Raw genomic sequence first — 25,478 nt, 5'->3', positions numbered from 1 at the left:
GAACATGAAAGCGGGATGTGACAGCCTCTCAGCACCCCACCGGCTTCACGATATTAACTGCTGAGGCTCCCTTTCAAACGCTGGGGGTTAATGTAGATTATACGATAATTAGTGCTAATATATACATGATTTTTATATTATTATTTCGGCTGCATTAGAGATAAGTCCGCGGAGATGGGGAGGCTGTGATATCGGTTGCCTCGCAGTTGCATGACTCGCATCCTGTAGATGGTATCAGAGGAGGCGCTGGGGCAGATAGGCCTGATATGGCAGGGCTTGGGAGAGAGATGCTGGTGAGATAAGCACGGTCTTGGCCAGGAGCGCAGAGACTCTTTGAGCTGAATCCCTTTAATTAGAGCATGTGATGGCTCACAGATTCAGACAGGGTCTCTGCAGATACGTCAGCAAAACGTCAGCAGAATGCTTAAGTTAAGACACGCCTATTGCCTGGTGAACCCAGATGTGGATTTATGCGAGGAAAAGAAGTAAATTCATTCCGTTATCTTCTGCTTCACCTGTGACAAATGAGTGGAGTACACTATGCTGCATTTAATAAATATAGTAGTATAGAGAAATGTGAAATTCAGACTACTGTCTGCTGTGCTGCAGTCCTGGACTTCAGCGGCATGACACTTTTACAGTGATGGGGTCAAGGGTCAGGGACTGACTGCAGAGGTCACGCTTATTCTTGATGCAAAATCTGCAAGTCCTGCAGATTTTACCCAGATGTAGGGGGTCCTAGTGGAGCACAGGGAGCCACAGGCAGCACGGGCGAATGTGGAGGCAGGAACTGTACACATCAGCCCACAGCCTCAAAGAAACACCCCTGAAGTGCAGACGTTTGTGCCGACGCTCAAGGCAGATGGCAGACTGCAGACGCCGGTGTGACGAGAACACAGAACACCAGCCTTCAGATGAGTGGCAGAAGAGAGACCGACTAACTTACAAGAAACACACACGCCAGTTGGTATCCGTTTCCCCTCCTGATATGACTGTGTAAGGCTCCCTGCCATGAGTAAGCCATGACAGCTAGAAATGAAGACATGGAGAATGTACTGGCATTCAGTTCCTCTGGTGCGATACCTGGGCAGCATCGGCTTTAGGAGAAAACTGGATGTGAAACGCACTCCGGCTTTTGAATTCCCTCATGATAAAATGATCTTCCTGGGTCTCTTTAATACATAGAATTTGAATACTAATTAGTTCATTTTTTAAACATGAATCAGACGGATCTTCACAATGAGATTTTACAAGGTGCAACTGAAGTTGCCTGAGGCAGTGACATTTCAAATACAAAATTTTTCTACTAATCTGCAGCAGGGGTTGAAAAGTCAACTCCTGGGGAGCTGTGTGTGCGCCAGTCCTCACTCCTACCTGTGCTGCAAATTGCTTTTAATTTGTAATTATTTAGTCTGGCATTATTTTGCAGTAAATGACCTTTGTGCATAAATCACAGTGATTGCCTCAGCGCTCGGTACAACAGAATTAGTTTGCTGATACGCATTTTAAAAAATTTTAAAAAAAGGTGTAAATGAGTACTTAGACTAATTGAGCCCTGGCAGAGCTGGGCAGAACAAAAACTAGCATAACAAAGTAACTGATATTTGCCTTGATCAAAGAATGAAAAAATGAGGCTAAAAGTAGCCCCCTGCCACATTTTTAAACAATCCATGTTATTCTGTACATACTATAATTCTGATACTTGCCTTTTTACATTTTTAAAGTCTGACTTCATAGTACATGCTGAAAGTACCAGAATATGCATGTGCTTAAAAGCACTGCTCTCAGCAGCACTAGACATCCAAAAGTCACAGATTTTTTTTTAAACTTGGATCCTGCAGCAAATGCTTGAATAAACACATGCTTGGGGAATTTGTTTGAAAGCTCTAAGCCTGTCAAGCTTGTTGCTTGGCAACTCTGAGATGACAGTTGGATATTTACAGTGTTTTGCAATGTTAGGCCTTTCCCAAATATCATCCTTTTTTAATGAGTGACTACAGGAAAAATTACTAAAAATCCTACATTCATCTTTCTTTAATACAATTTATTCAGACAAGCTTGTGACTTATGGGGAAAATATCTGTGACTAATTATTCCGAGTACATTTCAGTTAATCTTTCTAGGATTTTTGTAGTTTGCGCAATTGAAAGGACCCCTAATATTATTACTTCATCTGGCAGTCACCCTTGCCACTGGTAACCCAGAACATTAATCTTGCAGATAAGAAATGTAGTGATATACAAGCTGACCTATGACAAGATGAAAAATAGTTCAATACTTAATACTATAATTCAGTATTAAGATAATTGCAAAATATCCTCAATCCACTGAACTTCTTGGTAATACTCTAGTAAAACAATTACAATAATTGAACAGAAAATGTCCCCCATAAAAGAAAGGGCTTAAAATCTGTCAACATTTACCATGAGTCTGGAATCCGTGGCTTCATTTCCCTGGCCTCACCTCAACAAAATGTCTGTAAGTGTATGTTAAGGCAGCGTTTCCCAACCCTGCTCCTGAAGGCACACCGTCCTGCATATCTTCTATCTATCCCTGCTCTACCTACCTGACTGAACTCATCAGTGGCACTTTTGATTAGCTGAGCACACCTGATTTTGTCAAGCAGCAAGGATACATAGAAGATATGCAGGACAGTGTGCCTCCAGGAGCAGGGTTGGGAAACACGGTGTTAAGGACATCCATTCAGGAGCCATAGTGAGAAAACCCCAAAAATACACTCCTTTTCACACTTTCTACCAGTGTGAAAACATGCCTTGAGTTTGATACCATTCCTGTCGATTCAGGCAGGTACAAAAGGCACCACTGAAGCATAAGTATACTAATGGCATGGACTGACAGATGCTGACACTGATCTTGATCTTCCTTTTACTGCAGACTGCCCCAGAGCAGCACTGAAATGAAGCCTGTGAGTGGCTGAGCACACTGAAGACAGGAGCGGGGTTTAACATTTTAATACAAATGCCAAAACAAACAGTGTGTACAAAATGGAAAAAGTAGCTCCAAAATGGCTCCATTTCAGGTCACCTGATTATGTGAAATCACTCTTAACGGAGAGTGACAAATTGCCTTTGACTCTTAGAAAATGTTATTTGTATAGTGGTCCAGAAAACAGACCGATAGCATCTGTACCTTCCTTTACCTTTACACAGCTGTATTCCACACGCATTATCTATGTGAACGAATACTAAGCATACAGGAGGAGCCTGAATTTTTAAACACTCAAATCTGACATATACAGAACCTTTGTATATGGAACCTCCATGAAAACAACACAAGCTGTGTATTCCAGAAATATACACATGTTAAAAAATACAACAGAGAGACGTGAAACAAGGCAAAGTCAACCTAACAGGAGAAACTACCAGACTACCACAGGCTGCACAGAAGTTCTTTTCTGCAAATATCAGCAACCTGGAATTCAACTACATGTAGCACCGCACAGTGTACCAAACATTGGTATCGAAAAGGAAGTGCTCCCGCCTGTCAGCTTCCAACGAAGCCACCAAACCCGAACCACCGGCTAATGACCGGCGCGCGGTTCTGCAAGGCCCGAGTCCCCTGTCCTCTGTCGTCTAGAACATCCTGTTAGGAAACGTGTGAGTGAGGGGCGTCTCCGCCTCTCTGCCTCCCCGTTGCTCTGTGAAAACGGGCGTGGCCCGGGCCGGCCCTACGTCCCGCGCAGGCGGGAGCCAATGATGTCCATGAAGGTGGCCTCGATGCAGCAGCACAGCTGGGCGTCCGGGTCGCTGCAGCCCAGCTCCTCCGCCGCTCTCTGGGGCAGGGTCAGCTTGGGCGCCTGGCCCGCCTCCTCCGGCCTCTCCTTCAGGTACTGCAGCCCTGAGGCAGAGCGGACACACAAGACGGGGTTACAGTGGGGTATGAGTCACAGAACAGCACACCAGCAGGGTAGATACACACAATTTCTTTCTTTCTCTTTCTCTCTTTCTCTCTCTCTTTCTCTCTCTCTCTCCCCTCAGACAGCATTTGAGTTTACAGTACTTCTGTCCCCCTGACCAATCTAGTTATCTGCACCTCTCACTGCTTCAACAGCATCTCTTTCCAAGCCAGCAGAGCAGACACCGACTACCCTTTTTGGACGATGGGACGCAGAAGCATGCAGAAGCAGCGTGGTGAAGAGCATAGTGGTAAAGAGCAGGGGCTTGTAACTGAAAGGTGACCAATTTCTCGGCTGTCGATTCCTCGCTGGGGTACTCTTGTTGCACCATTAGGCAGGCTACTTAACCAACAACTGCCTCAGTAAATACCCAGCTGTATAAATGTGTAAAACTGCTATCTATGTAAGTTACTCTGCTAAATGACAATAATGTAATGTAATTTGAAAGTACACGTCAGACTCACATGAGGTTCTGGTCGACCAGCTGTACAAATTCAGAAAGATGGTTTGGACCCAGTGGGTTCCGGTCACACTTACTAGCGATGAGCGGGTCGATGTCTCTGGCCTTGGTGGCCACGTCGGAGGCGCACACCTGCCCCACCTGGACCAGAAGGGACGCCACGTCGTCGTAGAGCGGGGGGAAGGCCTGGCAGAAGGCCACCAGGCAGGGCAGAGTGGGCATGAAGAAGGCGAACCGTTTGGCCTGGGTCAGCACTGGGAGAAACAGGAGCAGTGTTTGTGGGAGCCATGTCTGACAACTTCTTTTGCACTGACTTGTATTGTTCTTTTTTGTGGTATATCTATAGACACACCAATGCGACTGAAAGGTTTTTCAAAAGAATAGGCAATATTTAAAATAAATACAAAGTATCACTGCTAAACCGTACTTTACTGAAGGGGTTTTTTTCTATGACGTAATGTCAGTGTGTATTTGACACTACATAGGCAGAAAAAACCACCACACTATAGTAAATCTGCCAGCAGATGGCAGCACTATACTGACATGACGAATTGGTGGAGCCTGCAATTAAGTATGAGTTCAATAAAGGAGGGGGGGGGGGGTGGACAAAGGGAAAGGCAGAGCCAGAGCGAGTGTGGTAGGAGGGAAGGTGAGAGAGAAAGAGAGAGAAAAGGAAGAGGGATAGAGGGAGAGAGAGATAAATGAATCACCTGTGAGCAGAGTGCCCATGACACTGATGGCGAGGCGGGCCACGCTGAGAGACTTGGGCAGGGCGTACTGAGTGCACAGATGGGAGAGGAGCTGGATGGCAAAAATCTGCGGGGCGAAAGAACCTCATTTAGATGGGAGGGGAGCGGCGGTGGCAGACTCTTCAGAGCGGAGCCGAGAAGCGAAGGGGAGGAGACAGACCTGCTTCTCGAGCTGCGGCTGAGCCAGGAGCTCAGGGATGAAGTCCAGGCAGATGTGCATGGAAGGGATGCCAGCTACGGTCAAAGGCAGCAGCTCCTGGGGGTAACCCTGGGGAGAGAGGCACGTGAAGCTCCTGGTCGGGTATCTGACAACATGTGGACCACTGTTACAGGCAAAGGAGGTTTGTTAAAAAGATACAAAACGTGTTTATGGTAAAGCAGAAATGCTTAGGCAACCTGCATTCTCAGGGACCAAATGGAGCAGTTCCGTGCAACGGGGGCAACTTTTTCCCCCACAGCATACCCCCCGTTAAAGTGCCGTTACCTGGAAGTGCACCAGTTTGGCGATGTTGGGGTCGGCAATGAACATCTGGTGCAGCAGGCAGCAGATCAGGCACTGCACCTCGCGCAGGTCACTGAGCAGGCCCCCCTCAGGCTCCTCCCCCTCGGCTCGGCCCGCCCCCGACCCCGCCTCCTGCAGCTCGGGCGACTGCCGGATGCTCTTCAGCAGGCTCCCGGCCCCGCCCTCCAGCTGCCGCTCCTCGCTGGTGGGCAGGCACACCTCCAGCAGTATCTGCACCGCTGCGCTGTCCTGGGAACAGCGGCAGACAGAGTGATGAGCATCATGTACAGCACGTCGCTGTCCTGGGAGCAGTGAGAAATACAGCGATGGGGGGGAGGGGTGCGATGTCGCTCCCCCTGGCCCCCTGCCCAGCCCCACTCACAGTCCACTAGACATGGGATTTATCATTGTTCTGTTCGGGGAGATCCAGATCGCTCTCGTATCACTTTCCTGTCTGACAGGAGAGGAGGAAAAGTGACACCTCAGGCTTCAATATGTTTTTAATCAGAGGATGAAATATTACTGGGCCAGCCTGACAGCGCAGTGTTATATGAGGCTTTCAAAAACGACCTCACACACTGAATTTTTTTTTTTTTTTTTTTTTTTTTTAAACGCAGACTACAAAGGAGGCCCACTGCTGTGAATGTTTGAGCCTTCAGTTGGACAACTGTGTTGCATGAAAATACACGTACACTTGTAGTGTGCTTTACAAAATGCAATAGGAGATACAGACCACTATACAGATGCTCCTCGACTTACGATGGGGTTACATCTCGATTAACCTATCGTAAGTTGAAAATACCGTAAGTCAAAAATGCATTTAATACATCTAATCTATCGAACATTATAGTTTAGCCTAGCCTACCTTAAATGTGCTCAGAACACTTACATTAGCCTACAATTGGGCAAAATCATCTAACACAAAGCCTATTTCATGACAAAGTGTTGAATATCTCATGTAATTTATTAAATACTGTACTGAAAGTGAAGAAGTAGAGTACACTGCAGAGTATCGGTTGTTTACCCTCGTGATCATGTGGCTGACTGGGAGCTGCGGCTCGCTGCCGCTGCCCAGCGTTGCGAGAGAGTATCGTACCGCATATCGCTAGCCCAGGAAAACATCAAAATTCAAAGTACGGTTTCTACTGAATGCGTATCGCTTTCACACAATCGTAAAGTCGAAAAATCGTAAGTCCAAGCATCGTAACTCGGGGACCGTCTGTAGAGTTGAACAATTCACTAAAACTGAAGCAATTAAAATTGCAGTTGCAGGGAATATATGGAGTATGGTTTTCATGACAGAAGCACTGCTGTGCTGTGCCGGTTAGGGCGAGACGGGTCACCTGTGCAGCCAGCAGGGCGTTCTTCAGTTCCTCCCGGGTGACCTCGGGGGTGTCTGGCTGCCCCGCCAGGCCCAGGTTTGAGATGGTCTGGGTCTGCCTGTCGAAATCGGCCGTCTCCTTCAGGTGGGCGTTCAGGTAGGCCTTGGAGGCCAGGAGGTAGCCATTGAGCATGTGTAGAGTGATGTCCATCAGCGGGGGGCATCTGGGAGACACAAAGACAGAGCCCTTTCTCAGCCACTGCAATCCAACTCCAACACTAACTGGGACACTGAGCCAGCAGGCTTGAGTTACCCACTTTAAATCCACCAGCCCTGATAGACAGCAGATACCTCCAGCCCTAACAAATCTGTACAGATACCTCAACAAAAGAAACAACCACCGTCACTGATCAACAGCACGCTAACAGCACAGGCTAATAAAGATATACAGAGAATGTGTATTAAAGTCATATGTGTAAGAGTATACATGTCACACTGCAGAGATACAAATCAATAACCCAATTTTATGAATGTACTGAGGAGCATATCATAAAATTGCAATTGCTGAAAAACATATTTCCCTATACATATAAAACTGCATGCACACAGGTATCAATAACCAGTACATTTCGCAGTATATACGGTGTGTAATTTTAAACATACTTTCAAATATTCACATTTCTTTTATGTAGGATTCTGCCATACCTTAGTTAGGCACCAGGGGGAGTTCAACTACACTGCCAACTGGTGCGGAAAGCTGTTGGGAGTGCATGTTGAGATAGCAGCAGTGACAGCAGGCACAGACAACAGGCTGTGACCTACAGTCACACACGCGCAAGAGGTGGATCCCTGCTCCCCCCCTCCCCCAACGTTCGTAGCAGAAATAAGGGGAGGGAGGGAGGCACCCACCTGTAGACTCTCTGGTCGCAGCGGAGCACGATCAAGGGGTCGATCATCAGGTCGATCTGCGTGTACCTCTGCTGCCGCAGGAGCTTGATGGGGGGCTGCAGAGCGTTCACGGTCATCACCCACAGCCTGCACACACACGCGCACACACACACACACACACACACACACACACACACACACACACACAAACGCACACACACAAACGCACACACACACAGAGCATTAAGGGACCACGTTGAGCACAGCTGACGTGTGGTAGGTAGAAGTGATGGAGATACCGATACCGTTCAATTGCACTGTAAACCAGATCCGCAGCATTCTCCACGACCTTGATGATCGTTCGCCCCAAACCTCAGAGGACTGACAGCCCTTTGTCTGCCATGTGATGTCCCACCGAAGCCAACTGTTTGCCTTCCAGTAGACCGATGGCATTAATCAATGGCAACTTCGAAAGGTTGACACTCTAGCGCCGTTTGGAGATTTATTACACTTTCGTCCCCGCGGGCCTCCACAGCATTCGATACCATGAGGGGTGAAAACAATGCATTAAGCCTCCGCCTAGGAGAGTCCACCTGCACTGGGCTGTCTTGTTAAAGAGTGGCCTATTGATTGGGCAGATTCTTTTCTAGCATTCTCACTCTGCCCCAGGGGGGCCTGGGGCCTTATTGAATATTCTTCTAGAATGACCGCTGAACATGTAGCCGGCTTTGAAACGCTGATCTGCACTCTGGCTCCTGCAGGACGTGCTCCAGGAGACCCTTAAAGGCCCCCCCCCCGGTTCCTAATCACCTCAAATAAAGGGACGCTCAGTAGGTTTGCCTGGGGAGAGGGACTCCAGGGTATGAGTGTGAAGGGGGGGGTGTGGAAAGGTGGCTTTGCTGACATCACTCACCTCCGCGGCATCACGGTGTTGAGGACCATCCACAGCTTGTTGATGGTCTGCAGCACCCTGCGGGACACGCCGGCGCCCAGCAGCATGGCCATGTTTGAGGTGAGCGCCTCAGCGTAGGGGATGAGGTCGCTGGCCGACAGCAGGGTCAGGTGCTCCAGTATCTGCATCAGCTGCGGGCCGCTGGATGGCATCGCCTGGAATGCTGAGGGGGGGGGAGGAAGCCCGGAGCCGCAGTCACCTGACAGATAGAGGCTCCCCGGGGACGGCGACTGAAACTCGATACCCTGCTCTACGGCGCAGGGGGGCTAAATTAGACCTCCTGCCGGCTCCGGGAGAGGCTGAGCTCGGTGACACTTAATAACAGGGACGATAATAAAGCTGACTCCCTCCTCCCACGCCTGTCATGACTGAGCTTTACATCTATGTCATCTGTAATACAGCAGACACTCGCCCCTGGCTCTCTGCAGCCATTCATCTCCGCTCCCATGTTAAATGGCTTACATAAGCAAAAAAAGGGAGCTGGAGGTTAACATTCTCTTTTTATGGGGGAGAGAAAAAAAATCCCCTCTCTAAGGTTTAGATTAAATCACATCTACATTTCCATAATCAGATGTCATATTTGAGGATTTGAACAGCCATGCCTTAAAGAGAGGGGGGGAAGAGGGGATAAATCCGTGATGTGGTGATTTGTAACGCGGGCTTTTCTCCCGAGCTCCGAGTGTGAGAACGGCATGTGCCCGCCCGCCCCCCGGCCCCCCCGGCCCCCCCGGCTCACCGTCCTGCAGCTGCTGCTGGGAGTACTTGCAGGTGGCGCTGGTGAGCAGCATCCGGCGTAGCAGCGGCAGCGTGCCGGTGATCTCCTCCTCGCAGATCCAGTCCTCCACCATGCACAGGTGCGGGTAGTTGGTGGCCAGCAGGCGCAGCAGGGCAGAGTGCAGACCTAGAGGGAGCAGGTGCGCAGAGAGAGAGGGTTCGCCGACCAATAAAAAACACGGAGAGACAAAGGGCCAACCAATCAAAACACAGAAAGGGGTCAGGCCAAATCAGTCAAAACACAGAGAGAGGACAGGCCAATCAAAGAAAACAATGACAGAGGAATAACTGGCCCTATGAAAACGAAGCACCCCACCCCCTGGTCTCCCCAAGATCCACACCACACATCACCCGGCCTTCGTGAAAACAATCACACTACACTAAGGATTTTGTAAGCACAGTGTATAATTTATACTATTTATGTTGTTACTATTTAGATAGGACACTTTATTCTAGACAGACAAGTATCTGGCAATTGCAAAGTGTGTTTATTTTTATGACTACAGAATTGCTATTTTCACTTCCAAAGGTGTGCCCTATAACTCACTGTAAGAATTGTTTTTTTGTGGGCGCCTAAATTTTAAACTTTATTAGAAAACGATGTCCTTGAAAAAGCGCGGCGGTCAAGTGGTCTCTTTCACCGCAAAAACACCAATTCTAAGGCGTGCTGTGAGACCCACTGTAGCGAACTATCTGTCTGAGAAACGCAGAGCTGTATTTATCTAAACGAGAAAGAGCGTTTAACGGGCAGTTTCACCGATCTTTTATCCACACTCGCTTGGTAAATTGATTTTACAATGTGTTGCCACCTTCCACTCCATTATTAGTGCCAAGGTTAAATCTGACTGGGGTAATGCATGGCAGCTGCATGTAAGAGATCCAGATCTATAAAGGGAACACTGATTCAGTCTACGAAAAGGGTAGAAGAGCCCTCTGCTTTTTTAAAATTATTGCAATGAGCAAACAGACCACAATTTTGGAGAGAAAGATGGAAATAACTCAGTAGCATCAGACAATAGGAGTGTCTCATTAACCACACAAATCAGTCATCTTGGTAAAAGGTCAAATGACCTTATCATAGGTGGCTCCAGGAGGTCAAATATTTGATACAAGGGAACAGATGACTACAACTCAGAAGCTTGGAGGACTGAGCTTGTATGCTGGAGGGATATGAAATGAGATGAGAAATGAGATGCACAAACCGCAGGGGGACGGTATCACCCCCAACTCTTACCCCCCAGCTCCTGCTGCAGGCCCTGGGCCTGTCGGATCAGGTACTTGATGGGGATCTGGTCCATGAGTGCGGCGGAGTAGGACTTGGGCTTCTTCTGCATGAGGGCTGGAACGAGAGCAAACAACAGTATAGAGCGCGTCTCCCTCCAGACCCAAACGGGGTGCCAGGCGATTGGCCTACAGTGCCTTCTAAAACCCACTCCTCCCCAAGGCTGCTTGTCTGAATGACGCTACGCCTATCCAAAGTGTAGATATATTTCACTTAAGAGGCTTCATTACCAAATCTGGAATGAGCCGTTCATTTTCCCTGAGGTGAAAGGAGCTTAAATAAACACAACAATTTAGGAAATGCAAGACAAACAGAGCTCAATGAAGACTAATGAAAGGCAGATTTAGGGGGCCGTGCCAAGCTACCGCTCCAGACAGCGTGGCTGTTGCTGGCCTGCATTCACATTCAAGGACTCTGACATCCTTCCCACACCCACAGAGGACAGATTGTCCAGAGGGGAAAATAAACGAGAATTAAAGGCATCTGTCCAGCGAGACGTTCCACTGCACACCCGCAAAACCTGGATGATTCACAATCCACACTTCACGGTGTCAAAGGGGCTAAGAGCCAAAGACAGAGGCTGCCCTTTTACTGCCCCCCCCCCCCCCCCCCCATATCATCTCACTCTTGAATGGACAGGCAAGAACTCAACATTCCTGCCACTCTCTCACCATTTGAACTTACACTGGAGACTATGATTGGCTGACAGAGCTGAAAGGAGAGGAAGAGGGCAGCAAAGGAAAGGGTGGTATACAAACCCAGGGCTTTGGTGCTGGCCAGCAGGGCCTCCTCATAGGACAGGATGTAATAGAGGATCAGCAGCTGGGTGGTGATGCTGTACTGGGAACGGACACGACTGCTGTCCCCCTGTGACACGGTGAGAGGTCAGAGGTTAACAAGAAGTGCAGCACCATGTCGTACCACTACCAGGCAAGAGATGAAGAATGTATTACTGAAGGGAAAAACAGTGCAGAACTTAAAAACTATCTAGAATAGATCAGTGGGGGTGCTCCATTAACAAATACAGACAGCTGCAGAAATGATAATGAGCACCTCAGTATTCGGTTACTAATTCAGGGCTGTCGACCCAGGTAACGGGAGAGAAGGTAGTATATTTTAAAAAAGAAAAAAAGAAACAACCTGGGGTTACTCTTTTTATGTCAACATGTGTGGTATACCATTATTATTCTATTACCTTAGGATTTAAATGACCTGCAGCAAAGCAAAAATAGAAGCCCTTTTTACACACTTCATCAAAGTTAATGCTTGTTTAAGTCCACCTCAGGTAATTCGGAGAGTGGGGGGGTGGGGGGGGGTTATCTGGTGGGATTTTTTTTCCCTCCCAGAGATGCAGAGAGCAGAGGGGCACACGCACCCCAGCCAGGCCCTGGAAGACGTTGAGGATCTCCTGCTCTGTGATTGGCTGGTTGGTGGCCTCGGGGTTGGCCTTGGAGGCCGGGGTGAGGATGGAGTTGATGTAGACGTCGATGAGGGGCAGCAGCTGCGTGTGGAGCGGGGTGGTCGTCTCGCACAGCTGCCTGAAGATCCAGTCCTGCGTGGACATCCATCAAAAACAACTGAGAATACAGCGTGTGACAGGCAACTCAGTGTGACATACCCCTTCCCCCACTGCACAGCTGTAACCCATAATGCACTTCATGAGCTGAGACATCTGCATGTGTCAGAGCAGCTGTTAGGTGAATGTGAAGGTGAATAAGCAGTAACACACTAAGGGCACGACATAAACTACATCTGACACTACTGGTTCTGGGACTGACTAACAGCCTAGTAGTTATTTAACCCTTTTGTGCGTACGGTCACACCGGTGTGATTAGCCGTTTAACACGTGCGATTAGAACACCAGATTGGAAAAATTCTAGCTAATGTTAGCTTTGAAGAAACAGCAATTTAACATTAAAAAAATATAGCAAATGAGGTGATGAAAACTATGAGAAGCTTAATAACGCTAATGAAAACATAACGAACCATGTAACGTAACACGCACACTACATAGCATAAAATAAGTTACGTGTGAAAGGGTTAACATATCATTCTAGGCTGTTGTAATTTCACCTGCATTAGACGGTCCGGCAAAGCTAGTTCATAGTTAAGCTACAGAGTGACAATCCTTGCGGTACAATATACTTCATATAGGAGATGTGGTGCATTAAAGAGGAGTGAGAACGTGGGGTCGGGGTTGTGCCTGACCTACCTTGATGGACACCTTGTGCTTGGTGAAGGCGCGACTCCTCAGAAGCTGGTAGATGCAATGGATGGGCAGGAAGCCGGTGATGTTGGCGCTCAGGTTGTTGGTGACGGCAACCCTCACTGCATGGGCAGTGACCACCTGCAACACAGACCATAAGCTGGAGTCCAGTACTCTGTTCATAGCTTCAGTCAGTGCTCAATGTTTAATTTTCATTTAATTTTAATGACAATGGGTTATCTAGAAAATTACCAGCGATCTACTTCACTTTACAATTCCTCGTAAAAAAGCTAAGACCTCTGGAAAAAGTCACTAAGGAGTGTTTAAAATTAACCCAGGGAAGGTATTGCATTGGATATTTCATGCTTGGTGGGCAGGTCATGTCCAAACAAACCCTTTCCCCAAGATAAATATTTGCCAGAGAACAACCACAGGATCTCTCTTACAGTATGAGAAAAAGAAGAATCCTGACTATGTTCTTTTCTTCTGTCTGAGAAAGAAAGCAGCTGTGCTCGGTACAGTACCTGCTCGGTGAAAATCTCCTGCGTAAAAATGGTCTTCATTTTGCTCAAGGAACTGGGCTTTATGGCAATCTGTGGAGATGTTTATCACAGCGATGTCACCATGCCATCATCTACTGCTGCACGCACACAACTTCCAAAGCAAAACGTCATGTTGCATTCCACAGTTTCCCTTTAATCTGGAGGGCGAAGCGCGGCACCGAGAGACACTGAGACCGACTCACAGAAGGAGAATTAAGATCACAGCAGGCTCTGCTTGTTCAAGCCCTGCTGGTTTCCAACAGGCTTTCAACTAAAGGACTGTTACAAATAGCGACACTGATTTCTGCGCAGGGACAAAGGCAGAGGGACAGCACAGGATGTGAGCACATTAACGTCCTCCATAACTCTATGTGGGTCCTGTGCGTGTGTGAGCGTGAATGTGAGTGTGTGCATGTGTACGTGTATATGTGTATGCATGTGTGCATATGTATGTACATGCATGTTTGTGCATTCATGTGCGTGTGTGTGTGTGTGCGTGCGCTGGGCAGCAGAGCATCGAGGGGTGTGTCCTTCTCAGACGGCGTATTGATCTTCACTTTACCTTCATCCCTAAAGTGGAGCAGACCAGCTCGATGATGGCGCTGAGCTGGTTGCTATGGAAATACATGGCAACCAGTAATAGCATCTCTCCGAAGGAAGCGGATACGCCCGCGGCACTGAGGAGGCACAAGACAGAAGAGAGGGATTTATGCACCTCTAATAATGCACCCTCAGCACAGACGGGGGGAGGAGGGGAGGGAGGTGGCACTTTAATAAAATGATTATGCCAGCGCGTGCCCACCCCGCCCCTGTCCCCCCCACCCCCCACGCCGCCTCCCGCAGCACTAATTTACTTTCCTGCTGATGTGTGTGCTTTCACGTGCGCATGAAAGATTTACGCGGCGGCAGAGGAAGGGGGCCGCTGCCGGGCACGATCAGACCCCCCGATCGGCCTCGCGGGAATACCGCGCGCACCGCTGTTTGTTTAAAGCCGGCCGCGGCCCGTCTGTTCGGGAACGCTGGGGGACGGGCCGACGCCTGGGGCAGAACGAGCGGGGTGGGGGGTGTGACGTGCACTTGATCAGGCAGTAGATGCATTAGCACAAAACAATGCAATGTGAGTGACATACATGTACACAGTCATTGAAGGAGCATCTATCACGGCTGCACACTGAAAAACCATTAAACAAACTAAGTAAGTTACTGTCTGTATCCTTGTATGAGATGCACCAGGGCATAACGTTCTCTTTTTAAATGGAAACCCAGAGGAAAAAATACATTTTGGTCAATTTTGAATTCTTTGTCCTCTGAACACCAGTACATGGTACCAGCAGTAAACTACTTCACTTCAACATTACGATAAAGCATGCATCAGGCATAAAATAAAAATATCTCCCTGAATAAATTCCTATCATTACAAACAAAACATCAATGTTCTGCCAGGACTGACAATCAGCGCAAAATGTGTGTGTCTCAGTCATTCCTAAGTTTCACCTGCTCCATGCACCATGTCTAAGGCACCCTCGTGGGCCTTTTACAGCCCAAAAAGTAACACATAATTCTTCATTTTGTCTTCAGTGTAGAGGATACAAAGATCATTTTAGGGATGAATTTTTATAGACAAACTTGTTCATTAAAAAAAAACAAGTCTCCTCTGAGTGTACATACATAAGCATGACTGTTATGTGGGTAAGTTGTTTTTTTTTTTTTTTTAAAGAACAAGGACCAAAAGGGTTTCAGATCCTCACCTCTCGAAATACTCCTCCTCTTTGATCATCCAGCTCAGCCACATCACCATCAGCTGCTCCTGTTCCGGCGTGCTGCAGAGAGAGTGTCAGATGTCACTGCCATCCATGTTCTACTTCCCGGGACCGCGTCCGATCAGAGCGCACGTCCCCGCCACGCCGTCACTGGGCGTGACCCGCCACCTGACAATTTCCTTTGAAGACTTCTAGCTTCTGAGGACACTGACCTATGCATCTCACAGGGTCAGTCTCCTTTAAGGAGTGAAGTGCGGAGGTGATTTAGGAGAAGCGGGGAGTGTGATGCACCACTGCCATCAGTCAGCCCGGAAGTCACACTCACTTTAACGAATGGGAATGTTTACACGACTGGACATATTTATATGTGATGCCAGGATCATCCCTTCATGACCCTGTGATCGATGTCCTCCCGACCCGCTATACATCACAACAGCAACAACCCCAAGGACTTACACACAATATAACACAACCGGACCGTTTAATTGACAGTCGGGGGACTCTGTGTGCCCCTCGGTGCAGAGGTCAGTGTAACTACGGCAGTGTGTTAACTTGGCTGATGCTTCCATTAAAGTGAGTTACACCCTCTGAACCAAACTTCACCTCCGCTCCTGCGGGCGGCTGTGGAGGCTGCTGTCCACTCCGGTGAGAAAGGCGTCCCTACCTGACGAGCGTGGGGAAGGCCAGCAGCTTGCAGAAGGACAGGGACACGAAGCGCACGCCTGCAGGGGTGGCGGGTGGGCGGCTGGTCATCAGCTGCAGGAGCTGCTCCGATTCCTCATCGGTGGGCCTGCGGGAGAAAATGCACACAATCACACACAAAGACACATGCACGCACACACATAGTCTCACATACGCAAAGAATCGCATGCATGCGCGCGCGCACACACAATAATCCAACACACATGCACAGGATCACATACACACACGATAACACACATACAATTACATACACACGCAATTACAAACACACTTGTTCACATGCACGGACATGTGCACACGCAATGTCGCACACACGCACACAGGCACCCAGAGAGCATTAACACGCAGCTCTAGTCCGATCCACCAGCTGACAAACGAGCTGGGCGCCCGATCAATTCCTCAGCGTTAGCACTGCCATTTATCTGGGCTCTAATCACAGACACACTTCCACAGAGATGGCCTCTCTTTATGGGCCTGTCCGCCTCCCACAACCGCTTTCCCACATGAAAAATTCACCCTTTACAGTCCACGGGAAAAAAGCTTGCCTTTGGACCTAAACCTCAACCGATGCATAATTCATTCGTTTTCAGCCACAAGGCGATGCTGATTTCAAATAACTTAATACATGAAAAGTCACTCCTCTGAGCAAGGCAGAACACTGAAAAACACACAGAATATAGAGCTCTAGAAAGGAATCGACTTGTAGCCCAGAGCTGGAGGACTTGCCAACACAATGACGCCCCCTCTAATGCAGAGTGAAGTAGTTAACAGCAAGGAAGGGCTTGTATCCACAAGGTTACAGGTTTGAATCCTGGACAGGTAACTTGTGTTGTGAAGGGTACTTAATGTGCATTGCCTCAATACATATCCAACTGTACAAATGCGTATGTAGATGCAAGATGTAAAAGATGTTTAAATGCATATGTTAGAGGATGACACAAAACATGTATATATGCGCAATGTTAGTCACCTTGATCAAGGGCATCTGGTAAGTAGGGCTGTCGCAGTGAAGGAACTTCCCCTGCGGTGATTTAGGGTGGCTCAACAGTGCGATATGCGGTATTTTTTTTGGTTTGTTCTTGCAAATTACTTCATTTATCCTGATTTTAGTGCTATATAAATAAGCTTCATTGTTAGGCTATTATTAGGTATATTGTTGGTTTTTAAATGGCAAAGATGACACACTTTTAAAACAAATTAAATACTTGTTTACTGTTAAATGCAGAACACAGAAGGGCAATGAGGCGCAATAAGAACACCAGGTAGGCTACACGCCTTTTCTCCTTTATGGATTAAGCCTAGCCTTTAGCCTAGGCTAGATATAAACTGTCCCCCCTTATCCACAGTTTCAGTTACTTGTGGAAACGGAAATGGAAACCACCCCCGGCAGTTGGCTTATAGTGGGGTATTGCAATATTGCGGTTATCGCGACGGCCCTGATAAACTGATAAATAAAATAATGGCATGGAAAAAAATACTACCACCACCACAACAACAATTATTACTACTACCATTAATAATAATAATGATAATAATACATTTGATTTATACAGCATTTTTTCTGAAAGCACCATACAGGAGATAAGGCAGTAGTGTGGTGAGAGTGTTGAGACAGACCTGAGCCCCGCGATGCCCATGAGGGCGCAGTAGAGGCGCAGGAGGGCGCTGGCCTTCACCACGTGCTCCTCCCTGAGGCCCGAGTAGCCGGAGGTGCTCTCCGTGTCGGCCTCGCTGTCGTTGGGCACGTGCGTGCTCCGGGACCGGGGCAGGATGGCCACCAGCTCCAGCAGCAGCTGCCTGCGCATCTGCCACAGCACCGAGCTGCTCTCGCGTTTCCTCTGAGGGGACGGAGAGGTCAGAGGTCAGAGGTCAGGGTCAGCGGACAGAACTACTCCTACCCAACTTTTACTGAGCTGTTATACAGAGTGCAACACTTTTCTCAGACTGTTTGTCCAGCTAAAAAATAGTTACCACATACACTTCAAAAGATTATTGCAAAACTGGGGCTTTAACAAAGAGCTGTTGCTCTCCAAATATATAGCAGTATTGTATAGAGGTATTCTGAGTTTTACTAGAAGCAGGCTAGTGAATGGAGAAGAAGCTGCATCGTGCTGGTACACTAACTGTCTTCCAGAAAACCCCGGAACAGCGCACATCGCTGTGAATTAGGAGCGCTATTTCCATCCCTGCTCTGACCCAATCAAAACCGGCCACATCAGGCCATGCTGCTCACCTGCTGGCCGTTGCGGATGAACATTCCGAACCAGGTGCGCACTTTGCCATTGGTGCCCAGGAGCAGCCCGCTAACGAATGAAACCAACGGGCTGACGGCGTCGTCGGCAGCGTCCGGCTTGTAGTCCAGTGTCAGAGCCACACCCAGGCCAGGCAGGTGACACTCCTCCACCTGCATGAGACAAGCAGGTTTGTTCCTTCATCACAAAAGAGTTACTAACCTCAGTGGTAATGACTAAGGGATACAGCCCACCCATGCTGGTTCAATTCCCTGGTGGGGCACTGTTGATGTACCCTTGGGAAAGATACTTAACCTTAAGTGCCTCAGTAAATATCAAGCTGGATACCATGTAAAGATTGTAAGCTATGTAGTGTAATGTAATGTGATGCAGGCAGATGTGGCCACTGAGTTGGACACCCAATTCAACAGGTTTTCCAGCTCTCTTTATACCAATAAGCTTCGAGGAGGTGGAGAGAAATGCTACAATGGTCAATCCATGATAACACTACGTCATATTAGGTGTGTAAATTCCAGACCTCAACAAAAGCCTGCAGACACAGTGCCCTCTGTGACCTACAGCATGCAGTCATGTAGACGTGAGGCGCTGTGCTGACTCTCACCACCATGGCGCGGATGTTCAGGGCTTGCGAGGGGTTCATCTGGCACAGCTGCCTCAGCGCCTCCGTCCGGCGCCTGCCCCCGATGCTCTCCTCGTCCTGCCTCTCGCCGTTCTTAATCAGCCCCCTGCACACTGGACACACACACACACACACACACACACGTGCACAGTGTACATATGCACACACAGGCACACAGGTGCGCACACGCAGCCCATACACACGTGTGCGGCACAAGCACACGCACGCACATGCGCACACACAGGAACAAGCACAGTACATACACACATGCACATGTGTGCACACACAGAATATACACACACACAGATACCGCCCATACACACAAGCACGCACACACACACACACACACACACACACACACACACACGACACGGACCTCAGCAATCGCACTCAAACGCAGACAGCTCTGAACTGAAAAAATCTGATGTGCTTTAGCAAATTGAAGCACCTCTTTTCTCTCTTTCTCAGACATCTTCAAATGGTTTTGCTCGCTTTGATTTAACACACGCTCTGTGGTCTCTGTAATGTTATTCACTTCAAACAAATGAAAGAATAAACTGTGACTGCACACAAGAATCAGCTCAGCCTATTATTCATTAGCATAATTCATTAATTTGTTGTTTAGAGTCAAATGCATTCTTTTCTGCTATTGAGTCATTATCATAGATTCCTTTTTGTCTAAATTACAGTTAACAAGTGAAATATTTATAGTCAAATGAGACTGAAAATAAGCACCATAACATCTCCAGAAATAACACCGATTACAATCACCTCAAATGACACAAATTTGTAGAAAACATAAGAGGGCATAAATATGCCCGCATGTTGTTTTTCTAATGTTCGATAACAATCCCTTCTATAACTGCAGTTTTTCAATGATTCACTTCCTCGGCTTGAATAAAATGCCCTTTCTGTAATGAGCCAGATGGGAATTTGCTTGTTTTCGCCCATACATAATGCTTTAGACTACTTCCTTCCAGCCCTCCCTTGCACAAACAAGCTATTGACTTGTAGGTGACCCCCAGTGATAACTAGCCACAAGGAGCAGCAATTACTCAATTCCCCTTAATGCGCCTCTCAAAGAAACAGAAGCATCTTCCAGACCAGAGCAGATTTAAATTACCTATCCATTATCAATGAGGTAAATCTAAATTTCCAAGAAGAGAAACATTATGAGATTAGAAATAATGCCATGTGAAATTCCAATTAGACCACAACAACTGAGAGACAGAAAAACCTCTGGTCCACTGGGGATTAATGTAATAGAAGGACAGGGGCACGCTGAATGACATAATCAAGACTACCTGAAATCAGCAACATAAAGTTTAGCGTGGTTCAATTAAACAATTCTAACACAAAATATTACCACAGATGATAAATGAGTGGTGAACTGAACAACAGGACCGAGAAAGCAATGGACACCTCACCTACCTTCATTAAAGCTGTCTGGAACATTAGCCACCAGCAGACACAGGAACCAGTCTCCATTGCGCACATGTAGCAGAGCTTCAGCTACGTCTATGATGGGCAGTAATGAGGGAAGTTCTGCGAGGACAAAGATGCCACGGGTCAAACACTGGTGATGGCAGAGCATCATGAAATAGGCGTCAGTGATTGGGAGACCCTATCAGCCAATTAAGAGAGCCACTGCACCGTCCACTAATGAGATGAGGTGCATCACTTCCTTGAAGAACAAAGCAAAAGCACTGGTTATATGGTGTATATTAGTTATTGGAATGTAGGCCTAGACGTATATATTTACCAAACTACCGCGCCTACTTCTAATTAATATATGTTTTTGCTTACACACAGGGATAAACATGAAAAATTAACATAGTATTTCATGATATTCAATTTAAGCAAACTTCTATGCCTGCACAGGATCTCGAGCTGTGCCCTTTTCTCAAGGTTTCCAGCAAAATTAACTGCAATGACCCTGAGATATGAGTCCTTAAAAACTTTTATTTCTGTATCATCGAACCTCAGAATTCAGATTCAAAGTAACCCAATACATTCCCGTGCTTGGTCCATTTTGCACTTTTTCTTTGGTATCGTCATTTTAATTTTCTTGTCCATTACATAACAGTAAATTATCCAATACCTCAAACAGGGCTTCTCAACGTTGGCTGGTCTGTCCTGTCTGGACAGCATAAACTTCAGCTTACTCTGCCAAAAGCAATACTCTAGCCATTGGCAAACTAGCTGTCTCTTCTGACACCAAGGCATTATGGGTAATTAGAGCCAACAGTATTTGTTTGTGAGTCAGTTACGATATAACATGTCCTTGACGGGTTTTGGTAAATTGGTACACTAGCCCTTCAATTGTAAGTGCTTTGACAGTATATGCATTCACTGGTGACACACTTGGTTGACAGCATATAGACAGTATACTGCTGGCTACAATAAGACGCAGCTGTACGAGAGATTTAATGCTTCATATGGTCAAACTTCCTTAATGCTCTGCCTGACAAGCAAGTCTACATCGGGTTCTCAGGAGCCACGGCATGTCAGCTGATACTGTCATTTCTGTATTGACGATCTGTTTATTTTCCAGATCAACTGGATGATGCATTGGACAGTTGCCACGCCGCCCACCTCCTTTACACTTCACAGCAATCACCCATTTAACCTGTGTGCTGATGTATTCTTCGGCAAACCACACGTGGATATTTACACCGCCCCAGAGAGCACTGACACGTTTGGACAATCAACATCACACCCATCACCGCATTCACGGGCTGCCGTTTCACGCGGAGTTCACGTCAAACCAAAACAGTCCACCCTCACTCTGATTTCAGACACTACTTGAACATGCTCCCTCGCTGGGACGGGGTGGTTAAAGCACACACAACAACCGACCACCATTTAATTTCACTAGTCACTCAGATCCTGCATTTATGTGCTAACAGTACTCACTGGCCGTCAACACTTACCGCTACATGTTTATCAACTTTAAAGTGTGTAGCATGTGCTAGAAGTTGCTACAACTAGGCTTATTTGCTACTGGGGTAAAGGGTGTACAGTCACATGTCTTAGTGTCCCATTGTACACATTAGGGTGCAGAGAAGAACATCACATCTCTAACAAAAATGCTTTCAGTGTACCAAAATGCCAAGTTACTCACGTCTGAAAAGTATATTTTTCATGAGTTAGTACACACATTCGTAAACACAGCTCTGCCACTCAAAAGTTCATATTACACCAACTTTCAACATAAGCAATCAAACATACAAGCGCTTCCATTTAGTACATGTACCGTTTGCTTTATCATGGGACAACAATTTTATGAATCCAATATTTTCTAAAAATTCAAAAATCATTAATTTCTTAATTTTTTACCTGCTTGTAAGATGCAAAGAACATCCGCTACTTCCTCCAGATACACAGGGCTTTCAAAGAGTTCTGAGGACTTCAAGAAAAACTCTCCATTTGAATCAGAGACCTGCAAAATGGAAGAACTAAATTACACACAGATACAAAGTATCTAAGAACAGGTGTCTTCAGTTATTGCACCAAACACAAAGCATTCAAAAGGCATATTAGTGGTATAGGTTATGCAATAAAACAAATGGAACAAAATTCACAAAATAAGACAAAAAGCATGATTGGTTTTTGTGTCGTAAGCAGACGTCAATCTATGTACGTGTGTAGACATAAACATTTATATATTATATATATGTCCACAAGAGGACAAAACACAGACAGGCTTCAGGATCAAGAGCTGCTTAAATGTCTGTGTTTCACCCTCTTGTGTATATAAGAACTTTGGTAGACACAATAATAAACATGACATGGTATACAAACAGTAATAATGGCCCTGGTCCAGCTTAGTACAGGATCACCTAATTTTGGAAACTACTTGCAATGGATTGCAATGTTACCAAAATAAGCATGCAATTCCATCAATCAAGTATGTACACACATCAAAGAGAACACTGACAAAGCCCTTCCGTGCTGCACGATGGAATGGCTGATGACAACAATAAAAGACAAACACAAACCAGCCACAGAACTGAGCATACAGGATAGAATTCTGCAGGGGGTACCTTGTTCATTATGGCCAACAATTCACTGAGTGCCAACCGCAGCCTTCTGAGAGGATCGCTGTGCTCAAACTCTAGAGTCAAGCCATGCTGGAGCTGGGACACGAGGACACTCTCCCCGTTGGAACCCCCTGCCTTGTGTCTGTCCAAGAGGTGAAGGGCATCAATCTACACATTCAACTGTACCGAACTCAGCATGTGCAGAAAAAAAAGACACCTACCATATAACATATCAGCATCAAAACAAGCACTGTACAGCCAACTTCCAGGCTGGGCCAAAATGCAAAATCAACTCATCTCTCAACAAAGTTTGCAAAACATTAGTACGCGAACCATTGCACCACAACCTTTTTACCTGAGCTGCTGTTCTTTCCTGGCATCCTGTTCCAAAGCGTGGAAATCCACTGACAACAGAGCGACGATCGAGTTGACGGCTTCTACCCCGGACAGCAGGCGCAGGATGAGCTTCTTGTCCTGGGCCCAGGTGTTGCTCTGGTCGGCGGGGGCACACAGGGCCATCCTCACCAGGCAGGGTAGCAGCAGTCTCAGTTCGGGATCACTCAGCGCCGCCAGGCGCACCACGTCCACCTTCTGCATGGCCTCGAAAGCGTACGGGCTGACGAACTGAAGACCCGCGCTGTCCGACATCCTGGTTAAATCTCCGATGCCTGCCGAGGGTAAACTGTGAGTGTAATCTCATGCGAAGCGGTCCATGCAGTTCTAGCAAACTAAATACCCACTGGTGACAGGCATTTCTTCGGCACGCTTTCCGAACAGTTGCCGATTCTCCGCAATGGTGTCCAGTTAGTTAACTTCGCTACAATTGTGTTGTCAAACTGTTACGTTACTTACCGAGCTGGCGATTATTGGCACCTTTTATAGATACAACCCACACCGGGTAGTCAAACAACAGTAACATTAGCTTTATTAATCGTCTTTCAGCCTTTAAACTGGCTGCTGCATTTATAGATACTCTGTGGTTATCTAATGAGTATCTGCTAGCTACTGTATGTGGACACAACTTATGACTGACAGTCTGTTACGCTAATTAGCTAGCTAACAACACTGCAGCCTGAAGATGACAGTAGCTGACTAACTTAGTGCTTTTAGCTAATTGTTGTTCATGATGTACTCTTATTGAATGGCTTCCCTTTACAAACTTAAAGGGACATATTCCATTTCATTTTAAGAAACAAATGAATGGGGACGTTTTAATGCAGACCTAAAACTACTGTGCGAACGAACTCGAACGAACGATCAAACCTTTTATGTTTTTATAAGTTGAGTTTTACGGATATCTGACCGGTTATTAGCTAGTCCGCTAGCTAACGTTAGCAGAACCACCGGCTGGCAGATTTGCTAGCATCTAGCCAACACTAGGTATCTACACTCCACCTATTAGTTGTTCTAACTCTCATTCAGTCTATAAAACGGTGACAAATTGTTTACGTGCTGGGCTTTATTGGTAACAGCAGCTTACCTTAATTGTTGCGATTTAGGGGCCGTTTTCGAGATTCAAAGCAGAGGGCCTTCAAAATCCGAAGGGCCTCGGGTTGGCGTGATTCCCCACACCGACGTTCTCGAATGCAAGATCGGCTCACCTCGGATCACTGCATCTGTCTCTTTAGTTTTAGCGGGTTAAATACGTAAAAACTTCAGTTTTACGATAATCCGTTGTAACAGATGTATACGTAGAGGTAATCAACTTACCTTCTTGGAAAGGTATATGGCTACAAGTGCACACTTTTCATTGGCATCCGATATATCTTAGCTATCCATTGAAAGTGCGTCCAGCGACTCTACCGAGGGGACGCGTAAAATGTACGAAAACTCCGCATGTACCGTGGAGAATCCACCAAGCATCACGCTTTCTCGTCACTGTCCCAGACGTATGTGGTTAGCAAGTAGTGCAACCGAAAAAACGACTACAGCACAGTAGCTAACACAATTTACTGTAAATTCCCCAGATAAAACATTTTGTTGATATGTCTGCCTCGCAGATAATAATTAAATTAGGTCACCACCGTCGAAGTTGAACGAACAAAGAAAGAAGCAGAGGAAAAGTTATGAATAAATTATTTTATTATTCATCCGAAATGTTTTTTGAAAGTATGAACGTTTTTCTCGTCTTGTACATTTCTAAGCACAATTTCAACAATTTTCAGCGTTCAGGTCTCTGCAGTTTTAAGTAGCGTTCTCCATGCCCACCACCCCAAAGACTAAAAAGTGATTGTGGTAATAAAAAGCATTTAATTGTCTATCAGCTTCTGGAGTCAAACAGTGGTTTAAGGAAATCACTTCTAATTCAATATAATTTAAGACACTTCTCACAACATTACATAGATGGTACATTCAGATCTCAGTAGGAAAGATGAGGGGGTAAGGAGAAAAAAAGCAAGGTCCAAGTAATTACAATGGACTGCAAATCTCATACAAACCAAGGCTGAAATCTGCAGCCAGTGACAGAACAAATTAAAGCCATTTAAACTTTAATATTCTCAATTTGTGGG

At 46.6% G+C, this 25,478-nt stretch overlaps 1 protein-coding gene across 2 annotated transcripts; it reads right to left on the bottom strand.

The window, feature by feature from the left end:
- Positions 1 to 3,540: 3,540 nt before the first annotated feature.
- On the bottom strand, positions 3,541 to 24,770 carry ints2 (integrator complex subunit 2). Of its 2 annotated transcripts, XM_036525258.1 has the most exons (26): positions 24,679 to 24,770; positions 24,449 to 24,590; positions 23,324 to 23,636; positions 22,972 to 23,110; positions 22,265 to 22,367; positions 20,357 to 20,470; positions 18,908 to 19,038; positions 18,288 to 18,458; positions 17,672 to 17,892; positions 16,017 to 16,142; positions 15,341 to 15,412; positions 14,155 to 14,269; positions 13,575 to 13,643; positions 13,057 to 13,191; positions 12,220 to 12,396; positions 11,603 to 11,711; positions 10,797 to 10,901; positions 9,525 to 9,689; positions 8,750 to 8,951; positions 7,858 to 7,983; positions 6,971 to 7,172; positions 5,610 to 5,876; positions 5,286 to 5,393; positions 5,087 to 5,192; positions 4,454 to 4,630; positions 3,541 to 3,858 (listed from the first exon to the last, which is right to left on the bottom strand). In XM_036525258.1, exons 3-26 carry the CDS (start codon positions 23,614 to 23,616, stop codon positions 3,689 to 3,691), a joined length of 3,603 nt encoding a protein of 1,200 aa, XP_036381151.1. In that variant the 5' UTR covers positions 23,617 to 23,636; positions 24,449 to 24,590; positions 24,679 to 24,770; the 3' UTR covers positions 3,541 to 3,688. The 2 variants fall into 2 exon arrangements, with proteins under 2 accessions (XP_036381151.1, XP_036381152.1); XM_036525259.1 differs by lacking the exon at positions 24,449 to 24,590.
- Between the last annotated feature and the right edge of the window lie 708 nt (positions 24,771 to 25,478).

The sequence above is a fragment of the Megalops cyprinoides genome, chromosome 3 (assembly GCF_013368585.1).
Source record: "Megalops cyprinoides isolate fMegCyp1 chromosome 3, fMegCyp1.pri, whole genome shotgun sequence".
NCBI classification, from domain to species: Eukaryota; Metazoa; Chordata; class Actinopteri; order Elopiformes; family Megalopidae; genus Megalops; species Megalops cyprinoides.
This window is presented reverse-complemented; position numbering and strand designations above follow the sequence as displayed.